The 20,477-nt window shown below is 43.5% G+C and overlaps 1 protein-coding gene across 3 annotated transcripts in view; it reads left to right on the top strand.

Moving 5' to 3' along the window:
- HEXB (hexosaminidase subunit beta) overlaps positions 1 to 20,477 on the top strand; it is a 353,508-nt gene that overhangs the window by 154,271 nt on the left and 178,760 nt on the right. For all 3 annotated transcript variants that reach the window (XM_078675259.1, XM_078675257.1, XM_078675258.1), the window contains exon 7: positions 5,707 to 5,839. In XM_078675259.1, coding sequence (XP_078531385.1) covers positions 5,707 to 5,839 — 133 coding nt within the window. The remainder of the gene's footprint in view (positions 1 to 5,706; positions 5,840 to 20,477) is intronic.

Below are 20,477 nucleotides of genomic sequence, written 5' to 3'. Positions count from 1 at the left end.
ACCCCTCATTACACAGGTCATGTCAGCAATTACAAAAACTGGCTTAATTGATACATGGTCCACCTCTATTTTGCTCCCTATATTTAAGAAGGGTGATCGCAACAACCCCGCTTGCTACAGGCCTATTTCCCTACTGGATTCCCTGGGGAAAGTCGCTGGCCGGCTGATTCTGGAACGCCTCCAGGATTGGGCATCCTCTAATAACATCTTGACCGACCTCCAGTATGGTTTTCAGGAGGGTCTGGGCACTGTAGAGCAAGCGCTGAATTTGGCTCTTCTAATCGGTAAATATGTGGGGGCTAAAAAAGGAAATCTTTACCTAGTTTATGTTGACCTCAGCGCAGCATTTGACTGCGTTATTCATTCTAGGCTGTGGTCCATTCTAGGTGATTTGGGGGTAGATCCCCCTCTTATTCAATTTCTCCGCGAACTCTATTCTGACGCTACCGCGTGTGTTAGATATGGGATCGGCGGAGAATTAACGTCATCATTCCCTGTTGTTAAAGGAGTTAGACAGGGCTGTGTCCTGGCCCCCTTCCTTTTTAACTTATACACTAATGGTCTGGAAGTAGCCATGCTTGAAGGGAGCCAGGACCTTCCATCTATTAAACAACGCCCCATTCCCGCCTTGTTATACGCGGACGATTCAGTAATCTTAGCCAGAACATTAAACCAGTTACAAAAACAGCTAAATAAATATTGCCACTTCATGCTCTCCTTAGGCCTAAAAGTAAATAAAAACAAAACTTTCGTCATGCACCTTGGCCCCAAGGCGGAGAACCCCAAGTCAGTTTATATAGACCAAGTTAGCTTGGAACGTACCAGAGAATATCACTATTTAGGAATTTTAGTTGGCGACAAACTTTCTTGGAAACAAGCCATGTCAAGTAAAAAGCTACTCTTCCAAAGAGCAACTTCCGCCCTAGTTTCCTTTTCTAGAAAACTGGGTAAACCTGCCCCAGGTGAGTTGCTAAAAATTTACCATGCCAAATGTCATAGCGTAGCAACCTATGGAGCAGGTGTTTGGGGATACGCTGCTGTAGACACTCTCCAGACGGTCCAGAATGGGTTTTTATAATATCTATTGGCTCTACCACAAAGTGCCCCAACGTATGGTTGCCATGTTTAGCTGGGTATTGACTATCTGACAGACCATATCAAATGCCAGCCGATCTTGTTATGGCACCGTATTTGGTCTAAAGCGCAATGTCATCTCACCCGTTCCCTGATTACTGACTGCTTGTCCTTGGCAAACTGGAACAAAATCCCCTGGCTTTTTTACGTCTCTAACTTCCTCAAAGACCTGAATCGTACATCTTATTTCTCTGACCCTTGCTCACTGGTAGATATTACCAGGAAAGATCTGAAAAAACTGTGCCTAAGTCATCTGAGAGATTTACGCCTTACACAAGAAGTCATGAAAACTTCAAATGTACAGATTCTTTCTGTCCAGACTGTTTTGGGTATCCAGCCATATCTATCTTACCACCTAACTAATCATGAAAAGTATGTTTTGACTAGGTTTCGCTTTGATTCCTTTTTCCGCCTAGTTACTTTTCCAACAGCAAAGGACTGGTCGCATACCCTTATGAAATGCCCTTGCGATGGTATATCATCTCAATCATCAATCCATGTAATAATGTTTTGCAAATATTATGAGATTCCTCACAAGCGCTGGATCATTCCTTTACTCCGTAAACTGGAACTGAGAACTTGTCGGCCTGCTTATTTAGCTTTGCAGTTTTTGGATTCTCAATATACTGCCAAATGCGTAGCTTGCTTCTTAAAATCATGTTTAAAAATTCGTTGTAACCATTGAAGTCTTTTTTATTTGCTTTTGTATCTCAATGAACTGTTTTTTAGTTACGGTTTTTAATGTTTAAGGTTTTCTTACTGTTTTTAATGTAACATACATAGATTTTTTATATATGTACTTTAATATTTTATTCTTGTACTTTTTATGGTTACATGATATGCAACCGAATAAAAGTTTATGAACGAACGAGCTTGTGCGTTGTAGTGAAGCAGTGCATGATTTTACTTTACTTTTCTAATTCGGTTTGGGATAGTTATAGTTTTTAATTTTGACTATTTATATTTCGCTAAAGCATAAATATTTGACGCACTGCCCTGAGTTTAGTCTGTCTGCTCTGTTCCGTAGCCACCAGGGAGTTAAGCTCAGAATAATATAGTGACTGTCTGGGTTCACCACAATGATTTTTCCTTGATGTGGGCAGTCACCCACTCCAAATAATATTCTTATTTCTGACAGGTCCGAAAATTTAACCTATGTAGGTGATGAGCAGATTTTAGACTTATGGGCAGTAGCATTAGAGTGGTACTCCATTTTGGATAGGACCCTTACTCCATTCAGCAAGGGAGAATCGCCTTTACAGTAGGTCGCCTGTCACCAGAAGTCTGTGGTGCTGGAAAGCTTTCCTCTTCACTGGAGAAGTTGGCTGTGCTGGAAGCGATTATCTCGGACTGCTCGCTGAATGAGGCTGCCACCATTGATCTCAATTGTCCTGGGTTTGTTCCTGCGATGCCACAGCCTGGGTTAGGGGTGTCTCTAGCATTCATCGTATTATTTTTTGCTTTAGTTTGGCCATCTGGCATTTCATCTGCAGGATTTGTTGGCTTGTGATACAGCCGCATTTTGCTCAGCCTAATTTCAGGCTACCCGTGACACCGTGAAGAAAATGTTGTGCTTGCCATTGTTTTAAGCTTGGCTGGGAAAGGCAGGAAGTACTTCAGCCCCATTTGAGTTTTCTCTTGAACCCCATGAAGGTAGCTCTTTGATGCTGAGTCTCTTGAGAGAAACTACCATTACAAACCTGTCATTACATCGCATGCCATTGCAACGCGGTTATTACAACGCATACGCCATACAACGCATTACCATTGCAAAGCAAAATGTTAGCACTCATATGCCTTTACAACACAGGCATGAATGGTAAAGGCATATGTGTTTCAAATTCTAGTATTGGGTAAGTATTATGTCTTTATATATAAGGGTGTGTATGGGTTGTTAGGGTGGGTATCAGTTTTTGAGTGCCAAGGGTATTTTTCAGGTTTAGGGTTGGTATGGGTTTTTGGGTGGCAAGGGTATTTTTAGGGTTTAGGGTGGGCACAGTTGGCAAGGGCAATATTGGGGTTTATGGTGACTATGGGTTCTTGGATCGCAAGGGTATTTCTAGGGTTTAGGTTGGATATGGGTTTTTGGGTACCTAGGATATTTTTAGGGTGGTTATGGGTTTTTGGGTGGCAAGGTTAATTTTAGGGTGGGTATGGGTTGTGGGGTTTAATGGAAATGTGTGCATTTGTGTGTCTGTATGTGTGTGTGTGTATGTATATCTACATCTACATCTACACATATACATACAATCCACAAGTTCCGGTTAAGAAATCCCGGGCTGTCGTGGGAGGTCCAAGTAAGGATACCGGAGCTCCTCCAAATTCTTGCCACAAGTTCCTCAAGTCAAAGGAAACACTCGGACACCCAGGCTTCATGTAGTCACTTTATTCAGCAAGTGCATAAACGACGCGTTTCGCAATTACGACTTGCTCACGCTCGTAAATCAATGGAAACCACCATTTTTAAATACACTGCACAGCGTGTCAATAACCGTTTACCACCCTACCAAGTGAAAAACATGCGCAACCTTCGTGGCCATTTTGGAATGTCAATCTATACACTAGTCACATGTCAATATGAACGTGATTCGAGCATTTCAGATCAAATACGACAGTGTAATTCATATACTGTGCAAATAATTATTTACAAAACATGCCTGAGCCAGAAACAGTAAATGTTCAATATCTCATTAAAGTGTATCCAAATCATATCATCGGTAAATATAATAACCCGTGACTGACCATAATTCTTCTGAAATATATCATAATTGCCAAACGTTAAAAAATCACATTCGTAAGTGCGGCCCGTACATTTGAGCCGCGCTCAGCGAGATGGATGATCTGAGCGCAGATCAAAGGGTGTCCGCTGGTCTGATGACCCCACAATGCCCCTCAGGATGTCTAGTATCACTAAGCATTATAGAGCGGGTTCTACGCGTCGTACCTAGCTAAGCATTCGAGAGCGAGTTCTACGCGTGATTCTTAACTAAACATTCTAGGTCCAGATGTACGACTGTTTTTAGCGATCACAAACAGAAAATCGGGCTGTTCGCAACCGCTAAAAAGGTTTGTAGTTAGTAAAAACCCTATTTTGAGAGTCGGAAACCTATTACCGACTTGCAAAATAGGGTTTATGACTTGCTATTAGGAAGCGGCGTTCCAAAGGTGTCCCTTCCTAATAGCGAGTTGCAGGCGAAACTACACATTTTTTGCAACCCCAAATGCAGTTGCAAAACAATTGCAGCTTATCTACTTCAAGTAGATTGTAAGCCAGTTGCAAACGGGAAAGGGTCCCCAGGTGACCCCCTTCCCTTTCTCTGAATATATGTGAAAATATTTTTTAAGACCAAGCTATGGCCCCTTAGAAACGTTTTCTTAAGATTTTTTTTTTCTTCTTTTAAACCGGTCTTGTTTTCCTTTAGGGAAAATGGGCTGCATTTGAAGAAGAAAAAAGTAGCTTTATTTAAAAAGCGAACACAGACATACATGGTGGTCTGCTGTCCCCAGCAGGCCACCATCCCTGTGATTGTAGCCCATTCCCAATGGGTCGCAAATTGTGACCTGCCTCAAAAATATTGATGAGGCATGTCATTTGGGAATCACTAAATGTGTCTGAGACACATTATTACATTCCGTTTTGCAAAAAATTGCAATATGTAACTTTTAAAACGGAATGGTCGTACATCTGGCCCTTAGAGCGGATTCAGCCCTTTTTGTTCTGCTTTCTGTGCGGTGAGAATCTCAATTAAGAATAGTTTCTGCTCCTTAGTGTTCTTCAAATGTATTTGTCATACAAGTATTCCTTCCGACCTATAAAATGTGCACCACAGCAATTTAAACAGTTTTGTAGTCGAGTAAACGACCTCGAAAAGAATAACAAGATAGCAATGTTTTGCAAAGTGAAGCTAAGATGGCTCGTATTACTGTTTATCTTATCGTTAACACCACTGAGATAACGGTTTCCTGCTAAATATGAATCCCGGACGGGAATAGTTTTGTAATATGGATACAGAAAGATAGTACAGTGACCACGTCTCTGGGAGTTTACTAGGCAATTATATGCTTGAACTCTAAACATCAGCTGGTGCTGCTTTTTTTGTCAGACCAGAGTAGAATACAGAATTCCGCTAGACACATGACATTTTCTCGTTTTCTTGGTGGCGTGACAATTTTTCAGGAATAAACTGCCGAGAGCAGGGTTCTGCACATGGGCATTTCACTGATTCACAGGATGTTTGCCTGATGCATCTGGAAGGAAATCTGCTTGGCTTCTTTATGACTCGAGGAAGAAGTTTGCATTTCAGGCATAACATGCTTCAGCTGTTGTATTATTGAGTTGTGTAAATACGTATGTATAATCTTTAGTTTTGGTGAAGAAGGTGCATTTTATACTCTAGTGCTATCTCTGAAACTCGTGTATAACATTAGTTAATATTTGTTTTTAGAATTGTTTATTATAAAAATGTGATGCCCTGCTTAGCATCTCTTGGTTCCTGATTTTGAATTCTGCATGCCTGGTCTCCTATTACTCGTTTACATAGTCAATATTTTTTCTCTGTATTCACTTTGCAGGGATCGTATCAGCCATACAATCATATTTACACTCCAGTTGATATCGTCCTGTTAATTGAATTTGCTCGCTTTCGGGGAATTCGAATTGTGCCAGAGTTTGATACTCCAGGGCATACAGAGTCATGGGGTAAAGGTGAGTCCTACGACTTTAGTAGTCTGTTGCAATGAACATGTACCAAAAAGATTGTATAACGGTTACAGATTGATGATCCACTAACTCAAGCACTTAAAAAAAATCACCATTTTTATGACGAGCGTATTGAATTGCCAGATCTACTCTTCTCGGTCATCTAATATTGATACAGCAAGTCTCTCACTCAATCCATTTTGCAACCTAGCAGACTAAACACCTTTCTTCTCTGAAAAATATTAGTTCGGTTCTCTCCTGCCATCCTTTTGTTATGTGTGCAATTGTTTCCTAATGATTATTATGGTTTCTAGTGTACTCCTGTTGTGGGTTTCGTACAGCAAATAGCAGTGAATGTATGTTTCTGTGGCTCTCTTGCTCACCATCATTCACTATTAAAATTGTTTTCACTTCTGACCGGAAAATATACTTCTCCCAAAAATACTTTCACTTTAAAATTGTAAGCCTGGCCTCACAGGGCATTTCTCCAGAGAGTTCATACCCTATCTAGGCAGGAATCCTACCAGATTCCAGAGGATGAGACTTCTCGCCTTTTTTTTATTATAAATACAACATTTTAGTGTTTTTTATTTTTGCCAGACTTTACACTGGGGAATAGAACCACAAGACACTGGTGTCCTAGGCAGATAGGCCCCGTGATTGCCATCACAGAAGTAACCCCCCCCCCCCCCCCGAAACAATTGACTAACATATAACAATACCATGTTTCCAAGTTCATGCATTGGTCTAGCACAGATTTCCACCGCTGCAGGGGCTGTGGACTAGTGTCTTTTCAGGCCTTAGTTATGTCTCTTTTTGCTACCACCAGTCCCAACAGCAAAAAATCAGCGTGGTATCTGTCGGTGTCTATTTCGGTTGTGACATGAAGGAGCAAGAAATTAGGATCTCGAGGTAATTTCCAGCCCAACACGTGTCCCAGGCATGACCGCACCCCCTCCAAAAACTGAATTATTTTTACACGTGGCCAAACTGTGGTGAAGTCCCCTGTTTCCTCCTCATACCCTGAACACTTGGTTGAGGCAACAGCCTCAATTCTCTATAACCAGTCATGTGTGTAATAAATCCGAAGTCGATATTTCTACTCTTAAGTCCAAATTGTAAAGCTATTGCTATTTCTCAGGGGGGAGGGATGGGGGTGTTACGGGGGCAAGGAATGAAGGTGGTATGGGAGGAGCACAAGGCATCTGAAAGTTGTCCTACATCTCACACCCAAGCCTCCTGCGGATGAGTCCAGTGATTTAATCACCAAGGACCAGTACACTTGGGAGATTTTGCATTCAGTCAATTAGTCAAGGAGAATCTTCGCCTCAAAGAGGCTATAGTACGGTATGTTTGCAAGCAAAGATGAGACCTCTCTTCATGTGTAGTTAGAACAGTTATCACAGGAGACCATAGATATTTTTGACTGGCTGTTGGGTGCCTTCGGGTACAACAGGGTTAAAGTGATTTGACACCCAACACAATAGTAGTATCATCATTGCTGGATGTCCCTGTGGGGATCACAGTTTATGCAAACCTTCAACTACTTGGGATGCCGGGGGGGGGGGGGGGTGGAGGGGGGGGGGGAGAAGCACCTTTCACCACACGTGAAGGGTTTTGGTGAGGCTGAGCAACAGTCAGCCTGCCAGACACTTCATGTTCAGGTTAGGCAGCAAGGTGCTTTACTTGCGCTTAAAACGCTGACGATAGGCTGAACTTTGCCGGGCTGAGGATTTCACTGCCAGATGGATGTGAGCTCGTCAGTCCGGCAAAGAGCTTAATGGTCCTTTCCTCTTGGTGAGGTAGAGCATCACAAGACCTGGGCGCTGCAGTTTTAAGCCCTCCCTGAAGTGCCCAGGGTAGAGTGCCTATCATGACACTCTTCACAGAGTGGAGTGGAGTTAGCAACTCTTACTGACCCCATCCCACTCTGACTAGTAAGGCACTTCCGCCTCCTCTCATTGAGAGGAGCCAGCAGTTCTAACCTTTCAGGAATCTCAGAGGCTTCCCTCGAGATAGTTGCTGAGGCCCATTAAGTTTTATTTTCTTATGTTTGGTGCATGCGTATTTGTTTGTTTTAAAGTATGTGTATTTGTGACTGCGTGCTGTAAATGGGTCGTACTAAACTATGCATGCCTTTGGACCAACATGGAAAAATAAATAACAAGCACTATGAGAAGGTCCATATGATCAAATTCCTTTTATTTTTTTAGATACAGTTCTAAAAGAGTACCAACACCAAGTGTCCTTTTTACATCCCCATCCTTTGCCAGCCACATCACTGCCCCTCCCCACACTGACTTGATCCTCTCTGCCTCACCCCTGCATCCCTTACCTTCTCCACTATAACCCCTACATCCACAATTATTTTTGCTCTCACCTTTTTTCTGTACGACGTTAATACATGCATGCAAACTGATTATCAATTGGCTTCGAACCTCTCAATTTACCATGGTCAGCCAGTGCAACAGCGTTCGGTTCCGGCAGGTTTTTGCTTAACAATCCATAGGTTTATCCTGGCACGAAAAATAAGCAAGACCAGCCTTACCCAGGAATGCAGTTTCATGTGAACTTGCAAAACGACATGCAAGCTAGAGATGTAGTGCCTATACCCAAGCCTGAAGCCATAGTTTTTCATTTTTCTAAAACGGAGTCATCAACGCTGTCATTGTGTTTTTGATTATGGAGCAATTGACCTGTCTGTACTCGGAATTTGTGGGGTTCAAACCGTTTGGTGCCTAGTATTGCATGCCAAAACACTATTTGAGAATCTCCCTGTTTATTTTGCTGAAGTCGCAGCAGCTCTAAACCAATGACCACCTCTGTGGTGCAAGGGTAGAAACAGCACAATTTGTATGGCGGCCGTAACACCCATTTGCATAAATTTGCTTCCGTAAATACTTCGGAACAATGAGACTTTGATATTTTGTTTTCACTTGATCTACTCGTGTGGGGTAATCCCAATGTTCCAGAGTTCTCAGTTATACCAAGGGTGAATGTACATTTGTGTACATTCATTTAACTTTAAAAGGTAGATTTAGTGGTTCCAAAATGTTTCTAATACTATTCAGATTCAGTTACCTGATTGCGTGTATTTAAAGTTTGCCTCATTTTTCCACTCTTAACATGGCCGACATTATTAAAATGTCCTGTATACTTTCTGGAAGAGGAGAACACCCATGTTTACCAAATATATGCAATACTGGGTTGCTCAAATATTCAGTGACTTAGCCAGTTATCTCTATTTTGACTTCAGCGGGGATCCTATTGGAAGAATAGATTTTGAAAGGATAACTTCTGCTTAATGTCAAAAGAATTTAAGGTGCGTGATTTAAGCATTAGGATCTGTAAGTCCGATTAGCCAACTTTACTCAAAGAAATTATAATTTTGACTAAGATCTACTCAAGGGTGATCTAAATGAGACCAGCTGGGTGAAGATCACTAACACGTTATGAGGGTTGAACAGATTTGTCACTGTTGTGGGCTGAATTTTTGTTTGGCTGGAAATTCATAGAGACATGTGGATCGTCTTGGCAGAGGTGAATGTATCAGTCCTGTTTAGAACACCATGCTCTTTGCCTTATTTTGAGCGTAGTGAACATCCCACTATTCCTAATTGCATGTAAATTGCACCAACTTCGACAAGCTGCCAGCTTCATAAAGAGAGGAGACTGATTTAGATGAAGCTTAAAACTATGGAGAATTGGACACTGCGTGAAAGGTAGAACATACATTTTAACCAAACATGCAAAACCAAAGCCACTAAAAGACCCATTCAGGCAGGAACACCCCACCACCTAACACATAACAAACAAGCAAAGCAATTGTGATTTGTATCCTTGATACATATGTGCTGAAGTGTAGAACACAATCCTGCTTGGCGGAACACATTTTCTGAAGGAACGTCTTGCAGTAAGACTCAGAATAGGTCTTCTCACCTTACGTCTCTCCTCTAAGTTGACTCTCCAGGGCACTTGAGAGCTGGAACCGGCTTACTAGTTGTGAGATCATATAATGCAGCTGTTTTCCAGCTGAAACAGGCAACCTATTATTGTTCTATTATTTCCCATACTTCATCCTCACCATTCCCATGGCTATAGTCATTAAAAAACACATCCTTGAGATTCAACCCAATGTTTCAACACCGGGACACTGAGGGGCGATATCTGTATGGCTGAATGGCTCGCATGTCACCCTGATTAACTCCTATGCCTCTAATATGGACAATTCGGAGTTCTTTGAGGGTGTCCTGTCCCAGTGTAGGCAGCATATAGCACTTAAAATATAATTTGGGTGACTTCAACTTAACCCTATGCCCTGAGAACGACAGTGGCAACCCTAATCGTATTGACCACCCAGAGGCTGCCAGGCTCTTATGGCAGATGATGGACTGAGGAACGTGTGGAGGGATATATGGAAAGGGAAGAGCATACTCTGTAGCCCACGACTCCCGTTTCTATTGATTTCTGGCTCTCTTCTGCAGACGTCCTCCCATGGATCGTAAAAATATACCAACTCTACATCCTGTTCAATCATTCCCCAATTTTACTCATGCTTAAGCTTCCTGCAGACAAGCTAATATATACGATCCCTGGTGTTTTCCCAATGGGATACTCTGAGACGCAGTCTGCCTAGAGGACCTTTGTGAGACAGAGGCTCGGTGGTGACATTTACCACAGTGTGGGAGGCTTTCAAAGCATATATATATATATATAGAAGGGATTTCACCTTGGGCAAATATGTGGGAGTCTAAGTCGATCCGGATGCCTCTGAGACATGGGGAGGCCAGACCACGGCAGCTAGAGATGACATACAAATTAACCCATAGACTGCAAACATTGTCAGAATAGACCAAGAACATCCGAGAGATCAGGGATCTAATGGACAGGGAAATGATACATATGGCCTAAGACACAGAGGCCTTTACATATGGTGTAGGAGATTGCATGAGCAAAAACCTCTTGTGGTTGTTAAAGGGAGCTCACATGCAGGAAACTATGCCCTCGCATAAGCTTGAAACCTGAAAAATATTTGCAGACAGGACCGCTATAATCTGTGAGTTCCAGGCATACTATACAAAGCTGTACACTAGCTGGAAATCGGTGACGGATTCTGACATGTATTACAAAATAATGGGGTAACCCAATAATCGCCACTGGACCTGGGTACAATGCAGTAATGAAACAGGTGGTCCGTGACTGCTTTAAAGCAGAAATGAATCGTAATTTATCATATGTGTGTAGCTTAATAAGTGAAACACTAGTAATGAATACCAAATTTAAACGCAACAACATACCTTGCTATCTAAGATAGCATAGTCCAAAACATAGTCAATGTCAACCAAAAAACGCCAATAATTGTTTTCAATATATTGAATTTCATATACTCAAAACAGATCAAAATTAATTTGATACAAAGGTTGCTCAAGGAAAGATAGAAGAATGGGTGTGCTAGTGAAATGGTAAGACAAGCATTGGAAATGCAATAGGTCTCGCAGCATTAGAGTTAGTGCTTTTAGAATTGTTTATGGGTTTTTTTGTAAATCTTTAGCATTTTTGTTTCCTGTAGCCAATGCTAAAGAATTAAAAAAAAAAAAAAATAAACATTTCTAAAAGCTCTAACTCAAATGCTCCGAGACCTATTCCACTGTGTGAGGGTGAGGGGTTGAGGGTGAGTGAGGGTGAGTGAGGGTGGGTGAGGGTGAGTGAGGGTGAGGGGTTGAGGGTGAGTGAGAGTGAGGGTGAGGGTGAGTGAGGGTGAGTAAGGGTGAGGGTGAGGGTGAGTGAGGGTGAGGGTGAGTGAGGGTGAGTGAGGGTGAGGGGTTGATGTTGAGGGTGAGGGGTTGAGGGTGAGTGAGGGGTTGAGGGTGAGTGAGGGTGAGGGTGAGTGAGGGTGAGGGGTTGAGGGTGAGTGAGAGTGAGGGTGAGTGAGGGGTTGAGGGTGAGTGAGGGTGAGGGTGAGGGGTTGAGGGTGAGTGAGGGTGAGGGGTTGAGGGTGAGTGAGGGTGAGGGTGAGTGAGGGTGATGGGTTGAGGGTGAGTGAGGGTGAGGGTGAGTGAGGGTGAGGGTGAGTGAGGGTGAGGGGATGAGGGTGAGTGAGGGTGAGTGAGGGGTTGAGGGTGAGTGAGGGGTTGAGGGTGAGTGAGGGGTTGAGGGTGAGTGAGGGGTTGAGGGTGAGTGAGGGTGAGGGTGAGTGATGGTGAGGGGTTGAGGGTGAGTGAGGGACCGCAAAGCTATGGGGGGCAGAAATACCACAGGAGGGGGCTATAGCATAAATACCACTGGGAGTTGATAGAGCGGGAAAACGGCCAGAGATTTGCAGGGCAGAGAGAGCACCACAGCGAGACAGCAAGGTGCGAACTGTGTGAGATATTGTGACCGGCGCACGGTGGGGCATTCCCAGGGTAGAAACGCACTGGGACAGTGGCAGGACAGAGAACCCGCGCGAAGCTGGAATGGCAAGAAGATCTCTGGGGTTGGTATGGGTTGAGTACCACTAAGGCTGGTAGGAGGGGTGTACCACGTGAGACTGGGGAGTGTGAAATAGGAGCAGCTTTGTGAAAAACGCCGGAGGGTGGTCCGTGGAGAATTTGGAGATTATTGAAAGCATGGCGGCGCCCCCAGATGTTCTTGTTCTGCGTACAGTGTTGTGGACGCGCAAATAGCCGGAAATCCGTGAATTGCTCACGGCAGCAGCGGCGGTGTTGCAGGACTCCTGCATGGTGCTTGCCAGAACTTGGATAACTTCAGAGAATACGGATAAAGTACATTTCAATGCACGCAGGAGACTCCAGGAAAAGGTGCAAGGCGCACCGAAAATGGAACTGCCTGACAGGATGCAGATTTAGAAGGTCGCGTGCCAAATGCAAATAATTAAGACAGTGCTGCATTCCGTAATGTAGCCCGTGAAGCAGCATGCTGGAACAATGACAGAGGGATCTGCTTAGCAAAACAGTCATTCCAGGGAAAACAGCATGACCAGGCGAGAGCAGAATGCTGTGACGCACTTAAAGCAGGCATGGAAATTCTGCCAGGCTAACTCAATCTATCTTCGATGATTCAAGTCTCTTCTGCAGGTAAAGATTACGAAGCGGACGGCACATGAGCGTTTGTTATAATGCAAACCGCTCGAGCTAACTCGACAGACGTCTGAAGCAGGACCAGGGCGCCTAGAAGACCACCCGAGGTGATACACAGTGGTATGCAAGGGATGGCACCCACTCATTCGATCTCACGCAGGTTCACATAATAACAGCTCTCTAACACTCTAGGTCAAATTTTGAAGTGCATATTAGGGAGTCAGGGAGGAGATATGGGGGGGAGGGGGGGTAGTGTTGCTAAAGGAGATTTAGAAAATCGTCAGGTCATTTAAGATATAAATGCGCGAGCGATAAGGATTAACACAACCAAGAATGGGGAAATGAAGCAAAATACACGCAGAATGGGGCAAGTGGCAAGACAAACTTGAAACAAAAGGGGGAGGGTAAGGGTTCGTAGGCATGCTATAGATGCCGATCCTGCCACGCCTCTGTAGCAAACTAGAAACTATATGGTAGGCAGGGACATTCGGAAAGATGTCAGCTACTTTAGGCAGTGTTCTATCTACCGTAACAGCATAAAAAATGTTTTTAAAAACGGTTCGACTTAATGGTTTGACGGTAAGAGCTGTAATTTTAAGTACTGAAAAATAGAGCTTGTGCAAAATTCCATGAAAAATAAACTGGAAATCTTTAGATTTATACAGCAGCTGAGGAAATTGCCCACTTATTTTCATTTTTTTCCATTTCAAAATACTTATTTTTTTTCACGCTGCATACAGACATGTAACATAATTTTGTTAAAGATTTGATCCAAACTTCAAGTTACCGGCAATATTTTCCATTATACAGAAAACCATGGCAGTTCACAGCAGCTGTGCTTTATTGTACAACAAATCGGGAATCTTTTTTTATTCCACTGATACATTTGCCTTTTAGCGGAATTGGAAGTAACATTTTCTTAACAGCTAAGGTGTGTTTAAATTGTGCCTGTGGTGGTGGGCCCGCACACTCGATGGTGACCCAGAGCTAAACAGAGAAAGACAGAAAACGAAGAAAGACCGAGGAAGATATAGATAGAAAAACAGTCACAAAGGAAGACAACAAAGATGAAAACAAGACGGAGGGAAGAGAGGGGAGGGGGGAGGAGAAATGCGACACGGCGGGAAGGGGAGGGGGCGGAGCGGGTACAATAAACAAGACGGAGGGAAGAGAGGGGAGGGGGGAGTAGAAGTGCGACAGGGGAAATGCGAGACGGCGGGAAGGGGAGGGGGCGGAGCGGGTAAACAAAGACGGACGTGCGGAAATTGCCCACTTATTTTCATTTTTTTCCATTTCAAAATACTTATTTTTTTTCACGCTGCATACAGACATGTAACATAATTTTGTTAAAGATTTGATCCAAACTTCAAGTTACCGGCAATATTTTCCATTATACAGAAAACCATGGCAGTTCACAGCAGCTGTGCTTTAATGTACAACAAATCGGGAATCTTTTTTTATTCCACTGATACATTTGCCTTTTAGCGGAATTGGAAGTAACATTTTCTTAACAGCTAAGGTGTGTTTAAATTGTGCCTGTGGTGGTGGGCCCGCACACTCGATGGTGACCCAGAGCTAAACAGAGAAAGACAGAAAACGAAGAAAGACCGAGGAAGATATAGATAGAAAAACAGTCACAAAGGAAGACAACAAAGATGAAAACAAGACGGAGGGAAGAGAGGGGAGGGGGGAGGAGAAATGCGACACGGCGGGAAGGGGAGGGGGCGGAGCGGGTACAATAAACAAGACGGAGGGAAGAGAGGGGAGGGGGGAGTAGAAGTGCGACAGGGGAAATGCGAGACGGCGGGAAGGGGAGGGGGCGGAGCGGGTAAACAAAGACGGACGTGCACGCGCTTTTAAGCTCAATGCGCATGCGCATTGAGCTTAAAAGTCACGGGCACTGCAAGGAATCGCCACGATTCCTTGCAGTGTGGATAAAGAGCGGATAAGTCCCAATACTCTCGCCTTGCTCGATGCGCATGCGCATCGACAGGCGAGACCTAAAAAAGTGAATAGTCACAGATATTTAGAGATTATACATTTTTAATGCTTTGGCAAATGACTGGTAAAGAATCTAGTACAGGAAGGCCTGTCCCAAACAGATTATTCATACCATTTTTTATATATTTTTTGTAAAATCCATAACTGCAGCATCAAGCGCAGGGGATGGGATGTGATACAGACCCTAAGTGGGTGGGGTGCGTCGACGTTTCGACTCTGCTTGTGCTTAGAGGGTGACTTGTACCTCCGCTGTGAGTCTTCCTCAGGACGAAAAGGGGACTGGGCAACCTAATCCTGGTGCCACAAGGTCATCCCCGGGAATGCACTGGAGCTTGAGTAGTAATTGGCTCAGTCATGGTTTTCCAAATGTAGTGAGCTGAAATCCACTCATGGGGACCCACCTTGTGAAGTCATCACCGGTATTTAAAACTGTGAATTAAATAGTGACATGGTCATCAGACATCTGAGTTAATCTGTCAAGACAGAAGGCATTCTTCGAGGCGTGCGGTGCCGGCTCCTTTCTAACAAGGTCTTGACAGATTAACTCCGATGTCTGAACAGATCGGGGAAACCACAGTAGACTGGACCCTGCTGATGGCCCTGCTGGGCTACACTGAGCAAATTCAAAAGCAGCCAGGCGACTGGTGGGGGCGCTCTTTATGCTGGCGAAACAAAACTGGCCAGTAGCTGGATGAGACCGCACCCTAGGTTACTGCCTAGCTGAAATATGCTGCTTTTTATAGGAAACGGGCTAGTAACTATGCAGAGTTACACACCCCCAGGTCTGCACACAACATATTTGGGAACCCTTCAGTTTATATCTTGCTTCCGTAACTGACTGATCATTTTAGTTAACATTGTTCAATATTGGTACGGTGCCTACCTTATCGCTATGTATTTTTACATTTACAGTTGGGCTTCTGTTCAATTCTTAAATGAATTATTGTTTCAGATTGCCCCCTTATTGTGGGGATTCGAACACTGCTCTCTCGATAATGCTTGTCGAGGGTGGACCACCGAGCCTATGACATATACCTCTATATGTTGGTTGTATTTTCTCAGACTGAAAACTAAATTTAAAAAAAGAAATAACCAGGGACTCTACTTCTCAATAGCATGAAGGGAGAAACTTTAGCGTCTGGATTTGAAGTTCTGTGAATAACCCACAATAAACATTTCACAAATCCAATCTTACCCACTTGCCACAGACAAATGAATGTTGTCTGACTGCGTTGCAACGCTCCACAGCCTGTTGCTTCTCGGGTGATGTAGTGAAGTGGTGATTTGCTTAATACTGAAGCTTTACTGCCTGTAAATTTGTATGCTTATTATTCTCATCTTGATTTTCTGATGCTACAAGTATACGTCCTGGTGGGATGGTTCGCCTCCCGCCACCATTTCTTTTCTCTTATTGTGTTCTTACTGCTTACTAGTCGGACTCAAGCATGTGAATCTATAAACGATTCAATACTGGAGAAAAAACAAGCTACTTACCTGTGCACTGTGGTTCTCCAGTATTGATATATTTTATAGATTCACATGCAACCCTCCCTCTTCTGCGATTTGGCTCACCAATTACCTCGGAGTTTGTATACCTTTCCACTTGTGCTCAAAATCTGAGGTATGGTGGCTCTATGGGGGAAGGGAACTCTGAGGTCTCAGCTGTGATTGGCTGAAGTTTGGATGTTCTACAATGAGGCTGAAAAGTTACTTAAGTGAATTTTCTGTTCTATGGAGGTCTATGGTAATGTTATATTACTGCTATTTCTTATGTTACTGTGGTATTCTCACCATGATGCCGGGGAAGATTCAAGCATTTGAATCTATAAAAGACATCAATACTGGAGAACCGCAGTGTACAGGTAAGAAACTTGTTTTTTATTCACAGTCCGGATACTCTTCTGGGTGAACATGCTCTTTACAGATACACTTTATGTTATGTTAAGAATACAACATCACCAAACAGAAAACAAATATACAAAGGAATTGGGACTTGAATCCTTGTGACTAATATCCTTGATCCACAAACTCCGAACCTGCGGGGTGTAACACATTTTCGATACAACAGACCTTTCAGTAGCTTTGCCAGGAAGTTGGTGTCGTTTCTAATGCACTCCAAAATAAGGTTAATAAGAGGCTTGAATCGTACATTTTGCATCTTCATGGCAGAAACCTACTTGTCCGCTACATCCCTTTGCCTCATCAGTCTCACATGGTAAATGTTTGTGTGTCTCTTTACTTCAAATCCCGAACAGAATCCTTCTCCATCTATAGCATCAAATTACGCTTCAACCCCTTCCTTCCATAACAACCTGCTCCATTACAGAATTCCCACTGAGTTGGGCTGATTAGACAGCCCGATATCTGGAGATCTGGATTAGCAGTGACATCACAAAAATAGGGCAGGAAAACTACAGCAGAACAGTCACGTGGCTGGAGCAGTGGTCTGATCCAGACCCCCCCATACCGCTTGCTAGGAGAATAGCCATTACAAAGATGGTGGTACTGCCCATGTTCTTTTAACTTTTTGAGAAGATCTCTATCCCACTGACAAGAGCATTCTTTCATAGTATCAGATCCCTCCTGACTAGTTTGACACGGGCCAGCAGGCAGCTACTGTTCTCTTGGGAAGCAGTGACCCTGCCGTTTGAATAGGGCGGAATGTGCGTGCCTGACCTGGAGCTGTAGTATTACTGCACGATGGCCTAGTAGGTTCACCACTGAATTCATGCCACTGCATACTAGCCACACTTCTCAGTGGAGGCAGATAATGTCGACTCTTGCCTTCTGTGGCTTGCGCTCCCTCAGCATGCCCGAGGGGAGAGGGGGCCACCGTTATATGCTGGGCTATAGAGCACACATAGACTGTCTCTACTCTGCTGGTCTGAGTCTGGCAAGAACCCGGCGCTGCCCCTCACTGCAAAAGAGCAAGTCTGGCAACAGTTAAGGCATGCAGCTTGAAGTGAAAGGGGTTTGTACTCTACTGGTACTTTCATTACTCTGAAAGATATCAGGACTACCACTGACTGTACACTGCTTGGCATATTCTTTTATCATCAATTGCACAGCCAATGTAATGAGATGCACCTCACCTTTCCATGGGAGCCAGAGAGTTTGGAAGCGCTAAAGTTGGGTGATTCATTGGACCTCTTCTTGGAAGTTTATTACAAGACTATAGTCTATGGTGCAAGATTGGGACCCCGTGAACAAGGTTGGAGCGCAGACTGAATGGCAGTCTGACTTGGATGTTGAATTAGCTGATCAGCAATGGCAGGATTGCTGCATTCATACGGGCATGCTGTCATCTAACCATAGATTGAAACTAATGCATACAAACTTTCTACACAGACTATATCACTCGCCCACTAGATGTTACAAAGTTGGTCTTCTGGCTGATACACGATGTGACCCAAATGACGCTGATTTTGTTTGTACTTGTGGCAGTGCTATAGTGTTACAAAATTTGGACGTTCCGTGTTTGATCGCAAAGATAAAGTGGTCTGTGGTGCAGTACCACAAACACCCCTGACAGCCCTGCAGGTTTATTTAAAAGAAATGCTAGATAGCACTGCAAAGCTCACTGCTGTGAGACCGCTTCTGGCCAAGAGATGTTGGGCAATGCACTGGGGACAACGTGCCAGTCTGCAGGTAGATTGTTGCATAAATGACGTGACTTTTTGCCAGGAACAATTGGAATAAGATAGTTGACTGATGCCACCCTGATGCCATCGGAAACATTGTTAGGGTCCATTTGGCACGTACTTGGCATTGCGAGCTGAAAGGATGTAGGAGTCTTGTTGTTTTACTATGGGATAATGTAGACGCAAAGAGGTACAGTGGAGCCCGGCTATATTGGCGTAACCCACAAGAAATTTTTCTTGAACTATTTCCCTACACAGTCTGACTTTCAGACTCCAAAAATCATTAAATAATGTGAGTAGAGTGGTGGACGAACAGTGGAGACTTGCCGTTAACTCATGGCTGCCACTGACACTATAAAATGAGTTTCCATTAATGGGTAGGCAGGCAAACTGCATCATCACATTAATGGAAATGTGCATGTTGAAATCACTGTACACGCATGGGAACCGCACTATTAGTTTTGTCTGTTGTTGCGAAATGTCAATAAAGAATATAGAAATAAAATCCTTCCTTCCATTATGCCCAATCAATATCGGACATACTGGGATTGGGCAGGAAGGATGGATGAGGAACAACATTTTTCTGTATGGCACAATTGTGTGAAGGCCGACGGATTTAGAGAACACTCACAATTTCCCCTTTGGGGACTTACTACTTTTGCACTTCCATATTGTAGGCTGCATATGGCTTATTACTATTGATAAAACTTTAGAATTCCTTTCTCAGAAAATAGTGTGCCCTTCATCGATTGACAACTGGTCACAGTACTAATTACATCAAATTGCTATAAATAGGGCTATTTCTCACTGAGCAACAAGTGAGAGTTCAGCCTTTATGGAAATTATGATGAAATACATTAGCAGTCGCATGATGTGCACCTCACCAATGAGTAGAACATTGGATTGATTTCAAGATATGCACATCAACGACCATGAAATCTGTGCACGTCACTGTGTCTCAGTATTGCCTTTACGTACTTACAGGTGTGTGCATCCCCAGTTGTGTGTTTGAAGAGTGACACTTCAACAACTCTGTTTGGGAACTGTCCCATTGCTGTGATAACTTGCCACAACAACGCACAAGATGGTGGCACAAAGATAGATGCCTGTATGCGGCAGCAGCACTTCAATGATTCATCCAACCTGATCACAAGCAATCCAAGCAGAAACACATATGCATTGTAAAGACTTTGCTGTTTGGTGATGTGTTCCAAGGCCCCAGAAAACACTGAATCAGGGAGGGACTTCCTCGAAGCTAGGAAGCCAGGTTCCTACATTCTAACATGCAGTTGGTCTCTCCCGCCATGCACCAACTCGCCATTCCACAGCAGACACCGCGAAGCAGGAGGTAGCAAAAGGCCAAAGTGTACAGTACGTGGTTGTAGCATCTTCTTGTGGGTTCTCGAAACCATGGCAATCACTCTTCACCATTAAAGAAATGTGGACTTTTTATTGAGCTTACAAGTACAGCCAGCAGGGACCAAGCAGAAGCAACACTCACTCCAGGAATTCATAACATTACATTCCATTTTGTAACATTCCAAGTTCCAGATTAATTTAAAGGAAAATGAACTATTTACAAGACCCAGCATATCTGCTTATTGAATGGTCTAACACTACTGATTCTGTAAGGAGTCCCATTTGGTGAGGTGATAGTATCTCGATTTGTGTTTAGTCGGTTGTTGTAATGATCGTGGCTTAATAGACCTGCTACAGTGTGTCCTGGGAATTCAAGTTTGCATCTGTTTCTGCTTGCTTTTCTCTTCTCTTTGCGGCTTATACCAGGCTAGTTTGGCTGACCTAGGTAATGCTCTGTTAGCTGCTTTCTGGATCGTAATCGTTATAACTGCTGTCATTACATGCCTATAGGGGGATAAACCATTAAGAAAAAAACGTTTTATAACTGAGGTAATTGAATTCGTA

The sequence above is a fragment of the Lissotriton helveticus genome, chromosome 2_1 (genome assembly GCF_964261635.1).
Source record: "Lissotriton helveticus chromosome 2_1, aLisHel1.1, whole genome shotgun sequence".
Lineage (NCBI taxonomy): Eukaryota > Metazoa > Chordata > Amphibia > Caudata > Salamandridae > Lissotriton > Lissotriton helveticus.
The sequence above is the reverse complement of the archived record's forward strand: the minus strand, read 5'-3'. Positions and strand labels throughout refer to the sequence as shown.